Below are 22,010 nucleotides of genomic sequence, written 5' to 3'. Positions count from 1 at the left end.
CTCTATCAAAATCAAACTAAATGCTAAGATAAAAAGAAAACTATAAGTAAAAGACACCGAGTACCCTAAAATGTAGCATCCACAACAAAAAGATAGTAATATCATCCAAACATCATCCCAAAACAATCATGAAAAGAATATTTGGTAACACAACACCAAGACAATATTACTAAGTCTAGGGCCACCCCATATTGAAAGGAATGCAGTGTCTACACTTTATATGCAAGAAGACAAGAGTAAAAGAGGCTCCCTGTATCTACATCATGAGCTATCTCCTTCTGCTGAGTCGGCATCACCACTACCCGCATTATTAGCTGACCACTCTACAGGTGCCTCACCCTAACTATCTAATCTCGGTAAATGTAGTGGATGATCGGGCTTGATCACCTTAAAAATGCCTTTCACCTCCTTTCACAGCTTTTTGAAAAACTTATCTCTATTTTTCTCCCTCTTCACAATCTCCTTATATGAGTCTTTGAGGTCCTTGTGAGATGTAGCTAGGGTTGAATAAGCTCTCTTTAGGATGGCAGCTTGGCACCCTGCTTCTTTTAATTTATTATGTACATATCATAATCCGACTGTGCCACATACAATTAACGAGTAGTGGAGGACTCTCTTGGTCCCTGAGGTAGTCTGGATAATATTTCCCTCACCTACTACATCTAAATAGATATATCATTAAAGGCAGTGGCTGATGAGGGTCTGCAAGAGTCAGTGACCTCTTGGAATGATTTGCCCAAGTCTATTTTTCTCTTCTTACTCTGACCTGGTGCGTCCTCACCTTTGAATTTGAGTGGACAGATGAGAGGGCTTAGGTGCACCCATGTATATGTGGCATATTTCTCTACTTCTGTTCTCTTATATAACTCAGTGATATAGGAAGGAAGGAGAAGATAAGTTCCTCTATGGTTATTGAAGTACTGCCACTCAGAGAAAGCAATCTCCCCACATTCAGAGTAATGCCAGATAAGATGCAAGCTACCACCCGAGCTCTCATGCTTGTGACAATAGTCATGTGAATGCATGGTGAGACTCTATTGTAGATGATATTCATCCACAACCTTACTTCAGCGTTAAATTCCTTCATTAAAATATCTCTCTTGGGTGTGGCCCAGGGTACTTCTTTTCTAAGACATAAGATAGCAGTCATCCAAGTCCCTGACTCATATCCCTTGGGATGAAACTCCCCAATGTCAGCATTTGGGAGCCTATATATCATATTAATCTGCTCTGCTTTAAAGTTTACCTACTTACCCCAAAATTTCATTACTGGGTTTGCAATTGAAACTATGCAGACTTTTACGTAGAACTCATACACCCATTACTCATTAGCTAAGTAGGGTTCAGGGGCACCACACATCCACCGAGTTGCAGTGAGCCTAGCATAGAATTCTAGGAACTTTCCTTCCACCTTGTCTAGGATGATACCTCTTTTAGGGAGTATCTTTGTTCTGTGAAAGTCTGTAAAGTATTTTTTCTGGCATTCTGAGGCCATAAATTGGGTGATATCAAAATCGTCTATTTTTGAGTAACTTAGAACTTTTAAGAAATATAGCTTAGGCCAAGATTAGTACAATCACACTAAATACATGCTAGAACAAATAGACAAGCTCATGCAGTGTTGTTATAGAAGGTTTTAGGAGCAAAAAAGGGTGTGCAAAAATTTTAATGCCTACCACAAATTGCCCTCAGGCGGTACCTGAGACCAAAATTGTATTGTAGAAAAAAGCTCTAGTAGTCATTAAATGCATTGTAGCCAAAATTGTATACTAGAAAAAAGCTCTAGTAGTCATTAAATGCATTGTAGCCAAGTGGAGCAAAGTAATCAACTATCTTACAAACCTCTTAATTTAGTTCTACTTTATAGGTAGAATCATCAATATATGATGAGATAAAGAGTGATACTTGTTCTCACTTATAGTTTAATGATTAGTCCACTAGTGTTATTATACGCTCTGGCCTAAAACTACACAACTTTAAAATGCAACACTAGGGAGTAAGGTATGCTTACTTATAGACATAATATCTCTCCTATGTTTTGCTAATGTAGGAATTGTAATCCTAAGCTAAGATATTACATACACCCCCTCTTATGGACTAAATGTCCTTGCTGAGATTTGCCTTATTAAATAGTAGTTTCCTAGACTCGGGACAGATATTTGCCTAACCTCATTGAGATTTATCTAAATTCAGTTTGAACTCTAATCCATATCTATAAAAATGACATAAGATTGGCTCTGATACTATTTGTAATGATCCATTCCACTAGTGATATTGCTCACTCTAAGCCTAGACCCTCACCATTTTAACACACATCACTAGAGAGCAAGTTATGTTTATGTTTTGTTGATGTGTGACTCATTATTCTAAGGTCTGATGCTACACTTAGTAACTAACATAGAACCATACTTGATACCATCAAACTGATCTTTTATGTTATTCCATAATTTATGAGTCATATACTTCTCAAGGAAGGCCTCAAAAAACAGATTCTATATAACAATAAGTGAACCAATCATTCTATAATCAAGATAGGACTTCTACCATTGTTTAGCTAGTCCTACCATCTAGAATATAAAATAATCAACATTGTGTGCTAAAGCAACTTGAGGATGCGCGACATCTCTTAACAACTAAGCAAAAACTCAAAAGCATCCTTGTGAGTACAAGTGAATGGGAAGACACATCCTAATGAAGTGATCAAACATTTTCTATACCTATAATGACATCACTAGTTTACCATGACTTAGGATGCAACATGAGGCACAGGTAATATGTAACACCCTAAGACTACCCCCCTAGACATCACACGGTACTTAGAACCACAAGTGATTCTAAGTTAACCCATGATACTGGCACTATTTTTGAGCAACTGAATAAATACATAAAACTAGAAGCACTAAGTGGAAGGTATTTCATTAGTTGAACTTGTTCAATACAAAACTATTTATAATCATATAATATTGGTTAAATAAAGGAAACTAAAACTAAATACATCTACTTTGACTGACTGTCTATGAAACCTCTACTAATACTGACTATAGGTATCTGGTACATGACCCCGAGCCATCCTTAATCAATACGACTGAATAAAAATATAATACTGGAACTAGACTTGACTCTAGTCCTCGAATTAAGAGAACTCATCACCTGTTGGCTGGAACTTGTGTGTTGTCTGATCATGGTTTTATGGTCTACAACTGATACCTAAATTTTAAAATAATGTATCCACACAGGAATATATGTGGTCAAGACTTCTGGAATGTACCGAGTATGTGGGGATAAATACAATAAGTAAAATTGAAACTGGCCATACTTTCAAACTATTCATGCTGTGTGTAAAAGGACTCACCTTAGTGATAAATAAAAATAAAAGATGAAATATCATAAAACATAAATAATAAAGCATAATCTGATAAGCTTAGTGAGTCATTACACTTATTCTCTAAAATATTTACTTTTATCTTTCTTTGTCGGAGATTCTTATAACCGACATAAATCATGTGAGCTATCATGGAGTCCAACATCTATCCACATTAGGGAGAGTTATTATATCCTTTCCATCAGAATAGAACCTTAACTAAAGTAATCACTATACTTAGACCATATTGGGTGGAGGAGGAGACACTCTCTGGCGAGGCCCTTAAATTTAAACCTGCAGTGGCACGTAGTTTCTAGAGAATAGGATGCGATGAACCTACATTCCCCTCTTGGTGCTAAATATTACTCCCAAAACATATACTTACACTTTTAAAATCCACCTCAAAATACATATGAGTTTATAAATTGAAAACCAACTATGCTTCTCTAACTTAAATCGTATTCATGAGGAAACTTATGGATTTCTTGTCTTATCTTAGATCATGAGATCTAACTAAACTTTAATCATATTGTGATACTTTTAACTTGATGTTAAAAGCTTAAACTTATTATAAACTCAGTAACTTATGCTTAAATTTGAAATTATTCTTTATCTCATAGAAACTTCATATCAAAATATCAAACTCATTGCTTAAATTGAAATCTTTTGTCAATTTATCAAACTTCATATCAAAATAATGAAATTCGTCTCATAATAGAAACAATGTAAGTAATAACACGAGTAAAGGTAAATTATTGGGCAAACTAAACTTTAAATAATATGATAAATCCATAATCTCCATATATCAAAATTTAGGTAAAAACCCTAATTGAAATCACATAAATTCAAATTTAAAATCAAAGCTTTTGCGCACAAGGATGAAAGGGTATCCTTGTTAAAACCCCACATACGTTATTACATTTTATTCTTGGATTAGAGTTTTGGGTATTTGAACTAGGAGATAAAAAAACCTAATTTCTTGCTTTGGGAGGAGAGAAAACTGCGTATTTATTTGAGTAACTTCTGTGTTGTGTTGAGGATGAGGGATTTGGGATTATTTTTGTTTGTTTTATTTAGATTTAAAATAGCTTAAATGGCGTATTTTAGGGGTTAAAAGAGTGGGAAAAGACCAAAAAACCCTTAGAAATTATTTGAAAGTCGCATGGAAGAAGTCCCAGCGACTTAGGTCCCAACTAGTAGGGTCTGACCATGAGTCGTGACTTGATTCGTGGTCAAAAGTCCAATTTAATCCTCTACAACTCAGATTACGACTCCCTCCGAACGATCCATAATAAGACATTATGAGTCATAGCCTGGGTATCTTTGACATTGCTTCGGTATTTTGGCCATAATAATTCACCCCAATATCGGATTAAAGCAAAACTTGGTATCTGATGTGTGAGCAGATGCTAACACATATGAGTCTTTAAACTGAGAATAATTGCAAAGTCTTCAGAAAAATTTGTTATTTTTGATTCTTTTATCTTTGATAATGTAGGAAAGTCAAGATGCAAAGAAAACCTAAGACAATAAGAGCAAAAGAGGTGAATTTGGAACAAGTGGCCAAGAAAGTGTAGTTGATGACTTGTCTGATAAGTCGTCAACTTTGTGATAAGTTATAAGAATCATCGTCAACTATAGACAGTGTAACATATGGGAGCAAAAGTGTGACGACATTCCTTGATAAGCCGTCAGGTGTCTGATAAGCCATCAGGAATGTCGTCATCCCAAGGTAGAAATCATGAAAGTGGAAGAGGACCTGATGACAATTCTGATAAGTCATAAGACTCTTCATAAGCCGTCAGAGTGTCATTGTCTTCCTAAGGCAGAAATCATCAAACTTGGATAAGAAGCTGACGACATTTCTGATAGGTCGTCAGACTCCTGATAAGCCATCATACTTCGTCGTCACCTGTGCCAGAAAAGATCTGTAATCTGTGATTTGTTTCCATAATTTGGATGAAGTATTTAAGGAATAATTTAGGGTATTTCTGAGGATCTTGAACTTCACGTTTTCATCAAGTTTACTCTCGAGTTTTCTAACTTTAACAAGATAATTATTTTTGGAGAGATTGTTACCATTGTTTTGAGATTTTCTATTGTGATTAAATCTGAGAAATACTTGTTGCTATTCATCTTGCTGTAAGTTCATCTATCAAATTATGAATTTAACTTATTGTCTTGCTTATTATATTATAAGTAGCTAAATTCCTTTAACTAGAGTTGTGGGATCTATGGATTTGGGTTTGTAACGTAACTAAGTGTTCAAGATTCTAACGGTGGTAGAAACTTCTTGTTAATTCTATTATTTTATATTCTGACTATTGGTTGCAAACAATAGGCCTTGCTTACTAGTGATTTGCTTGAGATAAGAAATCAACCCTAGTAAGAAGCGAATTATCAATAGGGACTTGGAAGCATCAAACTTCTATTTAATAATTAATGTTGTAACAAGATTAATTAACTTGAGATAACATCCTATTATGAAATATAAATTCCCTAAGTTTGAAAGAATTAGGTGGTTAAATGTCTAAATAGGTTGAGAAACATTTAGACATAACTTCAACAAGGATAGTCTGTTGTTCCTACCTACCACAAGAATCTTGAACTGTTACTAGCATCTGTCAAATCCCAACACCCATAGTGAACATAACTCTGGTTTTCCTGATCATATTGATTTCAAATACTAAATTGAGAAGTAATAATTTGCTACCTTTCCAAAAACCCAATTCATAGAAAATTGCTAACTATGAGTTGATTAACCCGCAGATAACTCAAATTCACACCATATTCACTATAGGATTCAACCCCAACCTAGTTAGGTTATATATTGACAACAATCACTTACATTCTCTTAAGAGAGGTGTAGTTTGAGCGTTATAAAAAATGGCACTGTTGCCGGGGAATACGGTTGTAAATTGAAGTTTATGTGTGCTACTTGACTGTTAGTCAAGTTTCCTAGTTTTACATTTATTTGTTGATTTTGTTTATTGCAAGAAATTTGTGGTGTATGCCAAGAACCAAAAGTTTTGGAGAACCATTATTACCATTGAATCCAGAACCGCAACTAATCGGTAGAATGGAAGACCAGAAGGAGGCTGACAGGTTAGCAGCCTTAGCTAGAGTTCAGGTGAATATGTAGAATGACGGTTAACAAGTACCGCATCCAAATCCTGAGGATGAAGACTTGGGAGATGAGGAGTTGCTAAACCCTGGTAACCCACGACGTGCAGAACAAATAGCGGCACCAGTATAACATAATGCTAACAAGAACCGTCCGTTCTGAGGAAGGCAAGATCACCAGCCAGTCCAGTATGACCACAATGACGATGATGATGGAATGGATAGAGTAAGTGCAATGAGTGAAATTATTCCTCCACCATTAGCACCTGGGGTAAAATTCAACATTACGAGTACTATAATTCAACTCCTTCATCTGAAGGGATTATTTGGTGCCCTTCTTGGGGATGATCCGAACTTGCATCTGGTGAAATTTATCACCATTTGTAAATCTTTTGATAATCTAGGAGTGGTTCAAAATGCTATTCATTTGAGATTGTTTCCGCTGTCTCTATCTTGGGAGGCAACATTGTGGCTTAATGAGCTAATACTTAATTCTATAACCAACTGAAGGCGGTTGAAAAGAGCTTTCCTAGAAAGGTTCTTTCCATCTTCTAGGAGGGTATAGTTGAGGGATAAGATCAGTAACTTTAGATAACTCCCAACTGAAGCCTTGCATGAAACCTGGGAGAGATTCAAAAAGAAGCTGATACAGTGTCCGAACGACAACATGATGGACAAACACTTGATGGAGACTTTGTATAGGTCTCTTAACTCTGTGATAAAAACGATTGTAGATAATGTTGCTGGCAGTTCATTTGTTGATCTTACATTCCCATAGGCTTTAGAAATGCTAGAGAGAATGACCAAACAGAGTTATACATGGCATACCAGAGACTCTGTGGTAGCAAGCCCTACTATTTCTATTGGTATGACTGCAGAACAACATAGAAAAGACGAGAAGCGTGATCAAGACATGGCTCACCTAAAAATGCATATGGACTTACTAACCAAGCATTTACTATCAAGTAAAATTAAGAAAGTGAAGGCTATGGGATTGCAGGGAAAAGTGGAGTTCAACTCAGAAGAAGAGGCAAACTATGTAAATAATCAGGGGGTTTCCGAGGAATAGCCAAGGAAATCAAGGTCGGACTTATTATGACAAGGATGGACATAAGAAACAGAAGCAAGGAAATTGGAGGAGAAATAATGATAGGAGCGGGTTATATGTCTCTCCTGGAAATTGTAAGGCTGCTACAACAAGTTCTGAAAAGATGTCTATAGAGGACATAATGGCTAAATTGTAAAAGGGAGTGGATGCTACCAATTCAAGGGTGACTACCATGAAGACCGATCTATTTTCTATGAGTCAGTTGGTAAACTTGCACTCTACTTCGATCAAATAGCTAGAACAGCAAATAAGCCAACTCTCTACAGCACTGAACAGAGGAAGAATGGAATGTTACCTAATAATATGGTTCAAAAATCTGTGGAATAATGGCTCATGTATGGCAATTACCACTAGAAGTGGTAAGATATTACTTGTCCCTTCTGTGGGCAACAATGGAGTTGAAGATGTGATTGAAGTAGATGATGAACCCGAAGAAGAATGTCCAGTTAAGTCTGGGAAGCTGGATGGTTCTGATGATACTTCGAAACAAGGAAAAGAGAAGGAGAAGGAGGTAGTGGTTAGCACTATTCTGAAACCACCACCTCCATTTCCTCAATGGTTGAAGAATAAAATGAATGATGAAAATTTTAGAAAGTTCATGGCAATATTAAAGCAACTAACAGTGAACGTGCCTTTGGTAGAGGCACTTGAACAAATCCCAGGATATGCTAAATTTATGAAGGATCTGGTGATGAAGAAGAGGGTAGTAAGATACGAGCCGATGGATAATCTCCACCATTGTAGTGCCATTTCTACACGATCCTTACTACAGAAGAAGGCCGACCCTAGAGCATTCACTATTCTATGTACAGTCAGGTCTCTCAATTTTGTTAAGGCCCTATGTGATCTTGGGGCGAGCATAAATTTGATGTCGCTATCCATGTATAAAAATCTGGGTTCGGGAGATCCTACCCCGATAAACATACGGTTGGTGATGGCGGATAGGTCTATAAAGTGGCCAGTAGTAATATTAGATGATGTATTGGTAAAGGTGGCCGACGTTATACTTCTCACTAATTTTGTAGTCCTAGACTCTGAGGTAGACTTTGAAGTACCCATCATTTTAGGTAGATCATTCCTTGCGACTGGGAGAGTGGTAGTGGACATGGAGCTGCATGAGCTAAAGTTCAGGTTCAATGACAAAAAAGCAAAATTCAAAATGCACTCATACATGACACAGCAAAAGGACATGAGTGTCTTCTCAATCGTGGATGTGTCTTAAAAAAATGGGAAAGAGGTAGCAGTATGGTATCTTGATAAAGTCTAAGTATTTAAAATAACCTAGTCATGCCATGACATTAAATCAGGCGTTATTGGGAGGCAACCTAAAATTTTTATGTTTAAACGTAAGTTTTTTTGATTTATTTAGATAGGAAGCATAATGAACTAAAGAGGTATGCAGGGGTCTAGGTAAAAATTGATGTAGTCAGCCAAGTGACCCTGACGACAGATGTGATGAGCTATCACAATTGTGATAAGCTATCTAATATGTCGTCAGAAAACCCAAAAGAAGGAAACAATCTACCTAAGGTTGGTGACATCTGCGACGACTTATCAGACATCTGATAAGTCGTCAGGTAATTTTGGGCCCAAAAACTGAAAATTTGACTCGTTCCACAGTCAAACCCTTTCACCTTCCCGCATATCTTTTTTCTTTTCTTTAAGTTTTATTTCCTTCCATATTTGGTTTATTTACTTACTTTTTTCAAAATTATTTCCTAAGTAAAACAAGAAAAATATCCTTTCTTGTGAGTGTGGGTTTGAAGTCAAGATCAAGAACTCTTCTTTCATCTATTACTTTCTCTCACTCCTATAACCAAGTTAAAGTCACTTATCAGGTATGCTCATAACTCAAATCTCCTCTTTATAAGGTAAGTAATGTAACTGATGTAAATCATAATATCAAAGAGATTATGGCAAGATTAACTTGCCATTGTGTGAAAAATATAATCAAGGGTTTACCATGTTGCATTGTGCATAAAAAACCTAGGGCTTAGCTCAAGAACAGAACTCCATGTGATACACGCATGATAAGCTATCACATTTGTGATGACTTATCAGACCATGTCTTCACAACTTTGATCTGATATAATTACGAACCTCTTTTGAGGGATGTGGAATTATAATAACTGAACTCTTGAGTTGTATGATCATGAGTACTAAATGAGTCTTTCATTTTGTTATAGGTCTTATAATGGCACCCAAAGGAAAGAGCCAGAAATCTACAAAAAAAGTGACAAGTTTACCTCGAAGACTCTTCGACGAGGAATCCGATTATGAGGAGGAGGAGCCACTGCTCAGGAAGAGAAGAAAAAAGAAGAGCCTGAAAAATCCTTCACCACCTCTACCAGTTGAGATGAAGGACAGTGAATAAAGTGATACTGAAGAAACAACACCACCTGATAGTACAACTTTTGAGCAGATGGCTTCTGAGCAGCCTGAGTCTATGCATTTTGAGTCTGGGGAGCCTGAGTCAGAAAATGCTGATTCTAAGCAACCTGAATCTCAGGGACCATTATCTGAGTCCCCTTCTTCTAACCAATAGGATGATAAAGAATTTCTTATTCAAGGAACTCTAGTTAAACGCAAAAACCCCGGGGTCCAAGACAGTGCTAGGTGGCAAATTCCCAAGGCACAAAAAATCTTCTATGATGGGCTTCTCAGAACTAAAAGAAGGACCATTAAAAGGCCAATCTTTGAAGAAAAGAATATCATCACTACCAGGTTGAGAAGATATCCTGAAGTGGAGCAGAAATTCTTAGACTACGACTTGGGATGGACCGCGAAAGGAGGTAGCTCATTTTTCCCTGCACTAGTCTGGGAGTTCTATGAGAACTATCAGGCTCGATTGGAGAACATATGCAGAGAAGGAGAGAAATTAGCAGATCAACCCTTATTGGATAGAGTTCCATACGGGGTGTGATGGTGGATCTCTCAGAAACAACAATCAACAGATTTCTTTATGGCCCCGAATTCACTCCTTAGGCCACTTTACCTACATTCTACACTCGGTTGAAGCATCATGCAAATCAACGGTCTTGGTTAGCCACCCTCATAGCTAAAGAAAAAACTAAATGACTGACCAACTCGAATGAAAGGATTTTCAAGGCCTTCCTGACTCAAGAGGCAAGGATCTGGCAGGGTGTAGTGCACACCCACTTGATGCCTACTGAGGGAGATAACATCCTTGGAGACAATAGAGAAATACTGGTCGTAAGTCTTGTGACTAAACTCGAATTAAACTTTGGAGATATCATTGCTGAGGAGATAAAAATTTGGGTCTCAAGACACGACACGGCATATCCTTTCCCTTATCTACTTACAAGGTTGTGTAAGGCAGCCAATTTACCTGAGGTTACAGGGATAGACAATGAACTACCTGCCAAGAAGACCCACAACCCCATCCGATATGATGAAAATCAGCTAAGGATGATACTTGACAGAGGAGCAGGGGTTGCAATAGATCCACCAGTTATAGATACCAGCTCAGCACGTAATGTAGAGGTGCAGGATTTTGAAACTGCACCACCGACATCCTCAGCACTAGGAAATTCAGTGCCTAAAAATAAAACAAATCCTTCAGTTGCTGTGTTTACCACAAAATTTTCCTTCAACCCAATAAATTTTAGGAGAGTGGCAAAACAAGCCAAGTGGTACGAGGTTTAGCTATAAATTTTTACCAAGCAATTTGTCTCTGCGATATACAAGAGGATTAAGGTCACACGTGAGCCCTTCCGAGCCTTGCCCGGTCCGATTGATGATTTAAAAAACCATATCAATACATGATTAAGAGAAATGTCAGGCTCAGACCTTGTACAATTGAGATTAGCCCTAGGCAAGGTAAAGGCAGATGTTGGAGTATTATAGCAGCACCAACTTATGGTGTCGGTAGATCCAGCTGTTGATGAGTTTGAGGGTGAAATCCCATTGCTTGATCTCATGGGGGAACAAATTAAGCAAAATAATAAGAAGGGTGAGAAGAAAGGTAAGGGTAACAGAGAAAGGCCTGATATGATGAAGAAAGAAAATTAGAGAAAAGGGCAAGAAAAAAAGCTAAAAAAAAAAGAGACAAAAAAGGCAATGATTGAGTCCTGAGCTAACAATGAGAAATAGGAGGAGGCCCTACGAGTGAGAGTCATAGGTGCCTCAACTTTTAGGCCTCCAACAACTGCTAAGCCAAATTTTTCAGAATAGAGGGAGGCTTTCGATGGAGATAAGTCAACTAAGGATGCAACAGCAGGGTCAGGGACTCATGATCCCTGTGCTTGATCTACTCCAGGTATACCCTAACCCTTAGTTCAATTTTTCTTTGATTTTAAGTTGAGGGAGTAGGGTGAATTATTGTTGTAACATTTTGTAGTTGGCTAGGAGAAATACAACTACCTAAGGTAGTTAACATGGTTTTGTTATTTTGTGAACACCTCTCAAATGGTTTGATTGTTTAACTATATGAATTGTATCTAATTGTGACCATTGTACATCTTGTTATGGTATTAGTTTTAGTGACTTGATAATTATTGCTAAACAATTTCATGAACTAGATAAGTCGTATCTTGTGATATACTTGTATGTTGAATCCAAAACATGCCCAGTTAGTCTTACCTAGGTTGAAGGATAGGGGTTAGGAAGGATCATAGGCCATTTTGATATTAGCCCACTTTTACCCTAAATGACCTTCCCTATATGCATAATATCCCTTGATCCCTATTTGAGCCTGAATATCCTATTTCTTTTTATGATACCTATCACTGTCCCATTTATATCATAATGAACCTATTTTGGCCCTGGTCCTCCTTGGACACTGTGCACCTTAACTTAGGCAAATGGCCTAAGTTGAGGGTGGCTATCATAGGGGTGTGTGATGTAAAATGAGTATGGAGAAAGGTAGAAAAAAGAAAACAATAAAAAGATGGGTGTGGTGGAAAAGAACAAGAAAAGAAAAGTTGCAATAAAAAAGTAATTGTAGAAAAGACCGCACCCATCTTGAATATGTGTGATCAAGAAAAGAGAAGAATAGAACAAGGTTAATAAGTGAGACCCTAGAAGCTAGTGTAGTGTTAAGGAGGCTTAGTCACTTCAAATATTATTGAGTATTATACCAGCACCTAGCCTACATTACAAGCAAAAGAGAAGACCTATAGTGATCCTAGTTGACCTATCTGAAAATCTTGGTAATGAAAATAAGGGCAAGCCTATGGTATTCGGCATACATTGATTGGAAATTAATTCTGAGAGTGAGCGTTTTTTGATTGCCCCCATGGTTACATATGTGATGTCTGATATAAATAAAGGAGAACTTCTTTGTAGTGAGGGCACACTGGTTACGTTGATAGTTGCTAACTTGTTCGGATAGTGTAATCTTGGTATATGCATGGTTGTTGTTGTTAAATTGATGCCATGTCTTGATTCCTGTGTGTTGCATTGTTGTTATTCTATAATATGCACAGTTTTTTAAAATTAATTGGCCTTGTAGATAGTGAAGATGTTTTGAGATAATATAGATGGTTAACTGCCCAATGTACTGTGTATCCTCTTGGTTGTGTTTTAGTTGCTTGAGGACAAGCAATTATTTTAAGTTGAGGGTGCTGATGTATGAGCAGATGCTAACACATTTGAGGCTTTTAACTGAGAATAATTGTAAAGTCTTAAGAAACTTTTGTTATTTTGATTGTTTTCTCTTTGATAATGCAAGAAAGTCAAGATGCAAAGAAAACCTAAGAGAATAAGAGCAAAAGAGGTAAATTTGGAACAAGTGGACAAAAAAGTGTAGTTGATGACTTGTCTGATAAGTTGTCAACTTTGTGATAAGTTTTAAAAATCATCGTCAGCTGTAGACAGTGTGAGGTAATGGGAGCAGAAGTGTGACGACATTCCTTGATAAGCTGTCAGGTGTTTGATAAGCCGTCAGGAATGCCATCATCCCAAGGCAGAAATCATGAAAGTGGAAGAGGACCTGATGACAATTCTGATAAGTCATAAGACTCCTCATAAGCCATCAGAGTGTCATCGTCAGCCTAAGGCAAAAATCATCAAACTTGGAGAAGAAGCTGACGATATTTCTGATAAGTCTTCAGACTTCTGATAAGGTGCACACTTCATCGTCACCTGTGCGAGAAAATATCTGTAATATGTGATTTATTTCCATAATTTGGCTGAAGTATTTAACGCATAATTTAGGATTTTTCTGAGGATCTTGAACTTCACATTTTCATCAAGTTTTCTCTCGAGTTTTCTGACTTTAACAAGAGAATTATTTTTGGAGAGATTGTTACCATTGTTTTAGGATTTTCTACTATGATCAAATTTGAGAAATACTTGTTGCTATTCATCTTGCTATAAGTTCATCTATCAAATTATGAATTCAACTTGTTGTCTTGCATATTATATTATGAGTTGCTAAATTCCTTTAACCCGAGTTGTGGGATCTATGGGTTTGGGTTTGTAACATAACTAAGTGTTCAAGATTCTAATGGTGGTAGAAACTTCTTGTTAATTCCATTATTTTATATTCTAACTATTGGTTGCAAACAATAGGCCTTGCTTACTAGTGATTTTCTTGAGATAACAAATCAACCCTAGTAAGAAGCGAATTATCAATAGGGGCTTGGAAGCATGAAACTTCCATTTAATAATTAATGTTGTAACAAGATTAATTTACTTGAGATAACATCTGCTATCAAATATAAATTCCCTAAGTTCGAAAGAATTAGGTGGTAAAATGTCTAACTAGGTTGAGAAACATTTAGACATAACTTCGACAAGGATAGTTTGATATTCCTACCTACCATAAGAATCATGAACCGTTACTAGTGTCTGTCAAATCCCAACACCCATAGTGAACATAACTCTAGTTTCCATTATCATATTGATTTCAAACACTGAATTGAGAAGTAATTATTTGCTACCTTTCCAAAAACTCTCAATCACAGGAAATTGCTAACTATCAGTTGATTAACCCGTAGATATCTCAAATTCACATCATATTCCCTGTGGGATTCGACCCCAACCTAGTCGGCTTATATATTGACAACGACTGCTTACATTCTCATAAGAGGGGTGTAGTTTGAGTGTTACCAGTATCATTGGAAAGATAATTTAATTATCTATTTTTTGGTGGGTCTTGATCTCAAAATTACTTAGTATACCAGAATTTATACTCATTTAAAGATGACTATAGTTATATTCTTCACAAAAATTTAATCGTTAAGCGATGTTTTGACTTATCTATAAGCTAGGAGCCATTTAGGGTCTTAATATATGTCTATATCACTAATAAAACTATAAAACCATGAGGTTTGATCTTGCATGAACTTAAAGCATTGTTCTAACATTTGCTTGAATTTTTGGGATGTCACAATATCTCCCTCCTAGGTTCATTCATCCTCGAATGATGACTAACTTGGGTGAAAGAATAGGAAAAGAGTTGTAATATCTAACATAGATTTCTAAGATCTGAATATGGACATGATTACTAAATTTCCAACTAGCTTGAAAATTTATGAACACACTATTACTATCTGGATGAATTCTGAAGTTGGATAACTAATCATGATTTCGATTTCTAAATCTAGGAATCTGTTATGGTTGGGACTGATTTAGACTGGGAATAAGGAGTCAATTAAATTCACAATTTGAATGAACGTGAATAAATTACCTCATGGAATAGGCATATTCATGAAACTATGGATAGTAAGACTAGATGAAAAGATAGGAAACTATAGGAGATTATCTGTTTGATAGCTAAACAGAATTGCTAGTCATACAGACTGACTCATATTAAAAGATTATAACTCAAATAAAGTATTTCTTCAACACTCTTTGTAAGAAGTTCTAATGACATTAGGGAGTAAAGAATTTTTGGCATAATCTGAGTGAGTGTAGCACCCCATATTTTCCTAGCATTATGTAAGTCCTAATACATGAGTATTCATGTATAAATTTTATGAAACACTCATTAATTTTTAGTTTAGTGCCTGCCATTGCATAGGAAATTGAAGTAGCTTTCGAACGATATAAAATTTACCCAAATCTAATAACCGAGTAAGAAGATATGGTGATTTTAAGTTTCAGTCATTAAACACCATCATTTTACCCATCAGCACATTGCGGAGAGAGTCAAAATAGCAATTGTCAATTTCTAGTGAGGTATCACAATTTTGGCGCATCGCGCCAAAGGCCAATTTGGCATTTGGCATTTTCCAGTATTGCAGCGCGATGCCACCACGGCACGGAGAACTTCCAGGTCCAAATCAGTGAAGGAACACAATTTTAACGTGTCACTTCATAGACCAGTTTCTCAGTCATCAATTTCCATAGACACGGCATGATAACACCGCATCGCACCAGGGCCCCAAATCGGAAAATTTTCACAAAAATATAATATTTCGTCCAGGGTTAAAATAGTCTTATCCCATTATTTTAATCTGGACAGATGGAATACTTATGCCGTAAAAATGTTTTGAAAGTTCATTTTTTATTAAGTTCCCCCAAAATTCAAGAGCATTCTCTCTAAATTACAAACCCTAGCTCTCAAGAAACCAAGAGCAATCTCAAGAGTACACCCAAGAACTTCAAGAAATTAATCCGTTAAGGTATTTTAGATGTTCATCCATGGATTACTTTCATTCATGGATCCCAAGTAACCTTTTTAATTAGAAAGTTATGATCTTTCTAAGTTATTTGATTTTAAATCATGATTTCATCAATTAATCTCCATGAACTTTGATGTAATACTATGTTTTAATGAAGTTATTGTTGTTATTTGATTCCTCATGTTTTAGTGTTATCATTTGTTGAATTAAATCATGACTTAGTGTTTTCAAGATAATTTCATGTCAATTATGCCAGTCCTTTAGTAATTCTATAATTATTTTAAATCATGAACTATAAGTGTTTGATAAAATGCCTACAAGAGTAATTGATTTAATAAAAGCCTTCATGCTATGTCCTTCAATGTTTTAGTGTCATGATACTACTATGTTTTAAGTCCTTTGGGTATTAAATACCCGAAAATATAGTTGTTTACATAATTTTTTCTCAGTATCTTCAGAATTACTTTAGATTATATCATGAGCATTATTAGAACAGTCAGTTAAACTCAGAATAATCTAGCATTTCAGTGTCATTCAGTTGGGAGTAGGATTTAGTACCGAGTGAGGATAAGGATGATGGCTTCCCCATTAGATAGGCGGAGTCATTAATAGCAGTCCCTATACCCCAGAACTATGTAACTAGCGTAGGATATGAGTATCCACCCATCATATTAGGCTTGAGTATCTTGCAAGGGTCACTGATTAGTTCAGGCTTGATACCCTTAGTCCTTTGGACATTATATCAGTTTAGTGGATCTACACAGCCATTGTTAGTACCTGTGGCATGGTATTAACACCCTTCTAATTGGGGTTACAGGTTGGACCCCAATTAGCTCAGATTGGGGAATGTCGGTTAAATGATACCTCCCACATCTCAGGTACAGTTTTAGTCATAGTTCCAGTTCAGTTCTTCAGTCGTAGTGTTTCTTGAATAAAGCGTATGGATTTTAGTTATCTTCAGTATTTCAGTTTGCAGATTTTATTAAGTTCATGTCATATGACTGGTCATGCATCCTCAGTGTCTATAGATTTTTATGTATTTTTAGTATTTTATAGACTTTCATACATGCTCAGTATCTACAGATTTTATGCTCTCTATTCAGTATTCCATTATTTACATGTGTATTCAGATAAATCATTACTTCTATTCATGAAATATTTTATGTTATCCTACCTCATTTAGCATACCAATACACTCAAAGTATTGATCGCATACCTTTCTTTTGTGCTATGATGTCTCATATCATAGGTGTTAATGCTCAGTTCTCGGATTGTACTTAGTCCCTTAGATTCTCGACAGTACAGTAGCAGTGGTGAGTCCTCATCACCCAAGAGCAAACTATCTTATTTCATGTCTTTATTTCAGGAGTCAGTAGAGTTAGTTGGGGTTTTGTCCCATCAACTCTCAGTCAGTCAGTCTTTGAGGTTTTTCAGACAATACAGTTAGTTAGTTATTCAGTTTATCAGCACTTTATCAGATTTAGACAGTTATTTTCCTAGATTCATATTTCAGTTTGAATTCAGATATTTAAAACCTTATGGCATGTTAGTATTCTTCTATATTTATGATCATATTATTCAGAGCTCATAGCAGGTACCAGCTCATGGGTTAGGTTATGGTCTCTCAAGACCGTAAGCACCGTGTAACGACTAGAGGGTAGTCTTGGATCGTTACAAACTTGGTATCAGATCCTAAGGTTTTAAAGTGTCCTAGGAAGTTTGAAATCCACATCAAGTAGATTATTGTGCATGGGTGTGTAGCGCGCCACACTTATGGATGAGAGGCTACAAGATGAGTTCAAGTTAAACTCCCTGTCAAATCCATTTCTTTCTTCCATTTACAGAACATGCCTCCCAAGAAGATCGAAAGAAGAACAGGACCTCAGCCAGCCCCTCAGCCCATCCAGGCAGATCCTCTAGATAAGCATGTCTCTCACATAAAATTCAGGGTTGCATTCACTATTCTAGTGAACTCCGTAGAAGCACAAAATAAATGGCTAGGTGCTATTTCGGCCAACCCAGTGGCCAATACTTCTGCAACCAAAATTTAGTATTTCACCTGGATGAATCCTTTTTCCTTCACGGGGTCCAAGTCTGAAGAGGATCCACAGGAATTCTTATATATGGTTCAGAAGGTAACGGATGCTATGGGGGTGATGTGTAGACAAAGTGCTGAGTTGGCTGCATATCAATTGCAGGATGTAGCCCATACTTAGTTTAAGTAGTGGAAAGTTGATAGAGGTGTTGATGCAGGGCCTATAGAATAGGAAGAGTTTTCCAAATCTTTCTTGGATAGATTCTTTCCATTAGAGTTGAGAGAGTCCAAGTTGTTAGAATTTATTAATTTGAGGTAAGGCAGCATGAGTGTGAGGGAGTATTCTCTCAAGTTTACTCAGTTAGCTAGGTATGCTCCTTATGTGGTAGCTGATAATAGGTCCAAGATGTGTAAGTTTGTATCTGACGTGTCTGATAGTATGGTCAAGGAGTGTAGGACTGCAATGCTAATTAGTGAGATGGACTTGTCTATGCTGATAGTTTATTCTCAACAGATAGAGAAGTAGAAGATTAAAGAAAGGGAGAGAAGAAATAAGAGATCTAGGATGGGTAGTTTTAACTTTAATCAGCTAAAGTCAGAAGGTGGAAACCATCCTCAGTTTCATCATAGGCCTTCAACCAGCTCCCCAGTACCTAAATTCAAAAATGACAATAAGGATAGGGCACCAGTTTCTAAGTCCCAGGTCAGTGCTAGCAGTGCTCGCACCAGTTCTTTATGTCAGAAGTGTGGCAGACACCATTAGGGTAAGTGTAGAACGGGTTGTGATGTGTGCTTTGGGTGTGGCAGGCTAGGCCATCATATTTGGGAGTTCTGAGTAGTTGCTCAGAAAGGTAGGGATGCGCGCTAATAGGACCAGTCCTATAAGTTGTCAGTTTCATCCGGTCGCCTAACTTAGTAGGGTGCCCCTTCCAGTACTACCAGTGGTCAGTGTCCGAATAGATTATATGCTCTTCAGTCTCGCCAAGATCAGGAAAATTCTCCTGACGTAGTTATTGGTACATTCCAGGTCTTTCACTTACATGTTTATGGTTTACTAGACCCTGGAGCTTCTCTTTCTTTTGTAACTCCATATATAGCTGTCAATTTCAGAGTCAGTCCTAAAAATCTAGTAGAGCCCTTTTCAGTGTCTACCCTAGTGGATGTTTCCATTATAGCAAGACAGGTGTACAGGAACTTTCCAATCATAATATTTTAAAAAGTTACTTTAATTGATCTCGTGGATTTAGAGATGACTGATTTTGATGTCATTCTCTACATGGATTGGCTCCACTCACGCTATGCCTCCATTGATTGTAGAAACAGAATAGTTTATTTTTAGTTTCCAAATGAACCAGTCCTTGAGTAGAGGAGTAGTACTATAGCTCTTAGGGGTTAGTTGATTTCTTACCTTAGAGCCAAAAAGATGATAACCAAGGGGTGTGTCTATCGTCTTATACGAGTCAAAAACTCTAAATCAGAAACTCCTATTCTTGAGTCAATACCAGTAGTAAATAAATTCTCATATGTATTTTTTGAAGATCTTCCCAAAGTTCCTCCCAAAAGGGAAATCGACTTCGAAATATACCTTCTTCTAGATACTCAGCCTATATCTATTTTACCATACAAAATGGCTTCAACTTAACTCAAGGAATTGAAAGAACAGTTAAAAGATCTCTTAGATAAGGGATTTATTAGACCCAGCGTCTCCTCATGGGGCACACCTAATTTATTTGTGTGTAAGAAAAATGGTTCTATCAGAATGTGCATAGACTACCATCAGTTGAACAAGGTCACAGTCAAGAATAAGTATCCATTTCCTAGAATCAATGACTTGTTCGACCAACTTTAGGGTGCCAGTTACTTTTCCAAGATAGACCTCAGATCAGGCTGTCATCAACTTAGATTCAAAGAATATGATATTCAAAAAATAGCTTTCCAAACTCAGTATGGTCACTTTAAATTTCTAGTCATGTCCTTTGGTCTTACAAATTCGCTAGCAGCCTTCATGGACTTGATGAACTGAGTGTTCAAGCAGTACTTGGACATGTTCGTCATAGTCTTCATTGATGACATTCTTGTTTACTCCTATACCAAAAATGAGCATACAGACCTCCTTAGAGTAGTACTTCAGACTCTTAGAGCTCATCAGTTGTTTGATAAATTCAGTAAGTATGAATTCTGGCTAAGATTGGTAGCATTCCTTGGTCATATTATTTTCGACAATGGTATTAGAGTTGATCCTCAAAATACTGAAGTGGTGAAAAACTAGCCTAGACCCATCTCTAGATCAGATATCAAGAGTTTCTTGGGTTTAGCTAGCTATTATCGTTGGTTTGTTAAAGGGTTTTTTTCTATTGCATCCCCCATGTCCATATTGACTCAAAAGAAAGTTAAATTTCAGTGGTCAGATTTATGCGAGAAGAGTTTCAGAAGTTGAAGACTCGCCTCACCTCAGCCCAGTCTTGACTCTACTAGACAGTTCAGATGGTTTTTTATGTCTATGATGCATCTAGAGTAGGTTTGGGTTGTGTCCTCTAGACAGCTTAAATTCATGAGAAGAATTATCTGACTCATGATGTTGAGCTAGCGGTTGTAGTGTTTGTCTTAAATATTTAAAGGATTACTTGTATGGGGTGAATGTAGATGTGTTCATAGATCACAAAAGCCTTTAGTATGTATTCTCTCAGAAAGATTTGAATTTGTGTCAGAGAAGGTGGTTATAGTTGTTGAAAGATTATGACATGAGTGTTCTGTATCATCTAAGAAAGGCCAATGTGTGGCTGATGCTCTCAGTAGAATGTCTATGGGTAGTGTAGCTCATGTTGAGGATGTAAGAAGAAGTTAGCTCAGGAAGTTCATCAGTTTGCCCAACTAGGTGTCCGTTTACTTGATTCAGTAGAAAGTAGTATATGGGTGCAGAGTAGATCAGAGCCATATCTAGTTTCCGAGGTGAAGGAAAAGTAGGATAGAGATCCCAGTCTAGTTAGATTAAAAGAATTAGTTAGAGGTTAAAAAGTGGATGTTTTCTTCAAAGGGGGAGATAGTGGTTTGTGTTGTCAGGGTAGATTGTGTGTGCTTGATGCTTGCAGAAGAGCATGGGGCGCGTTACTCTATTCATCTGGGGGGCACTAAGATGTTCCATAATTTGTGAGAGATCTATTGGTGGAGTGGGATAAAGAGAGATATTGTAGAGTTTATAGCTAAGTGCTCTACATGTCAGCAAATTAAGGTTGAGCACCAGAAACCTGGTGGGTCCATGCAGGAATTCAGTATTTTCATATGGAAATAGGAGGAAGTGAACATGGACTTTGTGATAGGTTTGCCTCATACTCATCATCAGCATGACTCTATTTGGGTTATCATAGATATGATGACCAAATCTCCTCATTTTCTGCCAGTCCATACCTCTTATTTAGCTAAGGACTACGGCAATCTCTATCTTAGAGAGTTGGTTAGGTTGTATGGCATTCCCTTATCTATCATCTCAGATAGAGGTACTCATTTCACCTCTCACTTCTGGAAAGCATTCCAAAAGGGTCTTGGTACCCAAGTCCACCTCAGTACAGCCTTCCACCCTCAACAGATTTTCAAGTAGAAAGGACCACTTAGACTCTTGAGGATATACTGAGAGCATGCGTTGTTGATTTCAAGGGTAGTTGGGATGACCATTTTCCTTTTATTGAATTTGCATACAATAATATCTATCATTCCAGTATCCGTATGTCTCTATTTGAGGAGATGTGATCTCAAATTGGTTGGTTTAAATTAGGTGAGGCTATAGTATTTGCGCCT

General features: G+C 37.0%; 1 protein-coding gene across 1 annotated transcript; it reads left to right on the top strand.

The window, feature by feature from the left end:
• The first annotated feature begins 6,440 nt into the window (after window positions 1-6,440).
• Window positions 6,441-8,814, top strand: LOC124898840. The gene is made up of 2 exons (XM_047412907.1): window positions 6,441-6,466; window positions 7,947-8,814. Exons 1-2 carry the CDS (start codon window positions 6,441-6,443, stop codon window positions 8,812-8,814), a joined length of 894 nt encoding a protein of 297 aa, XP_047268863.1.
• Window positions 8,815-22,010: the final 13,196 nt, after the last annotated feature.

Source organism: Capsicum annuum, chromosome 1, assembly GCF_002878395.1.
Source record: "Capsicum annuum cultivar UCD-10X-F1 chromosome 1, UCD10Xv1.1, whole genome shotgun sequence".
NCBI classification, from domain to species: Eukaryota; Viridiplantae; Streptophyta; class Magnoliopsida; order Solanales; family Solanaceae; genus Capsicum; species Capsicum annuum.
The sequence above is the reverse complement of the archived record's forward strand: the minus strand, read 5'-3'. Positions and strand labels throughout refer to the sequence as shown.

Excerpts from the sequence above, each read along its gene's own strand:
- LOC124898840 (XM_047412907.1), top strand. The coding sequence starts at position 6,441 with ATGGAAGACCAGAAGGAGGCTGACAG. Across the intron at positions 6,467-7,946 it reads GACCAGAAGGAGGCTGACAG|AAGTGGTAAGATATTACTTG; the intron begins GTTAGCAGCCTT and ends AATTACCACTAG.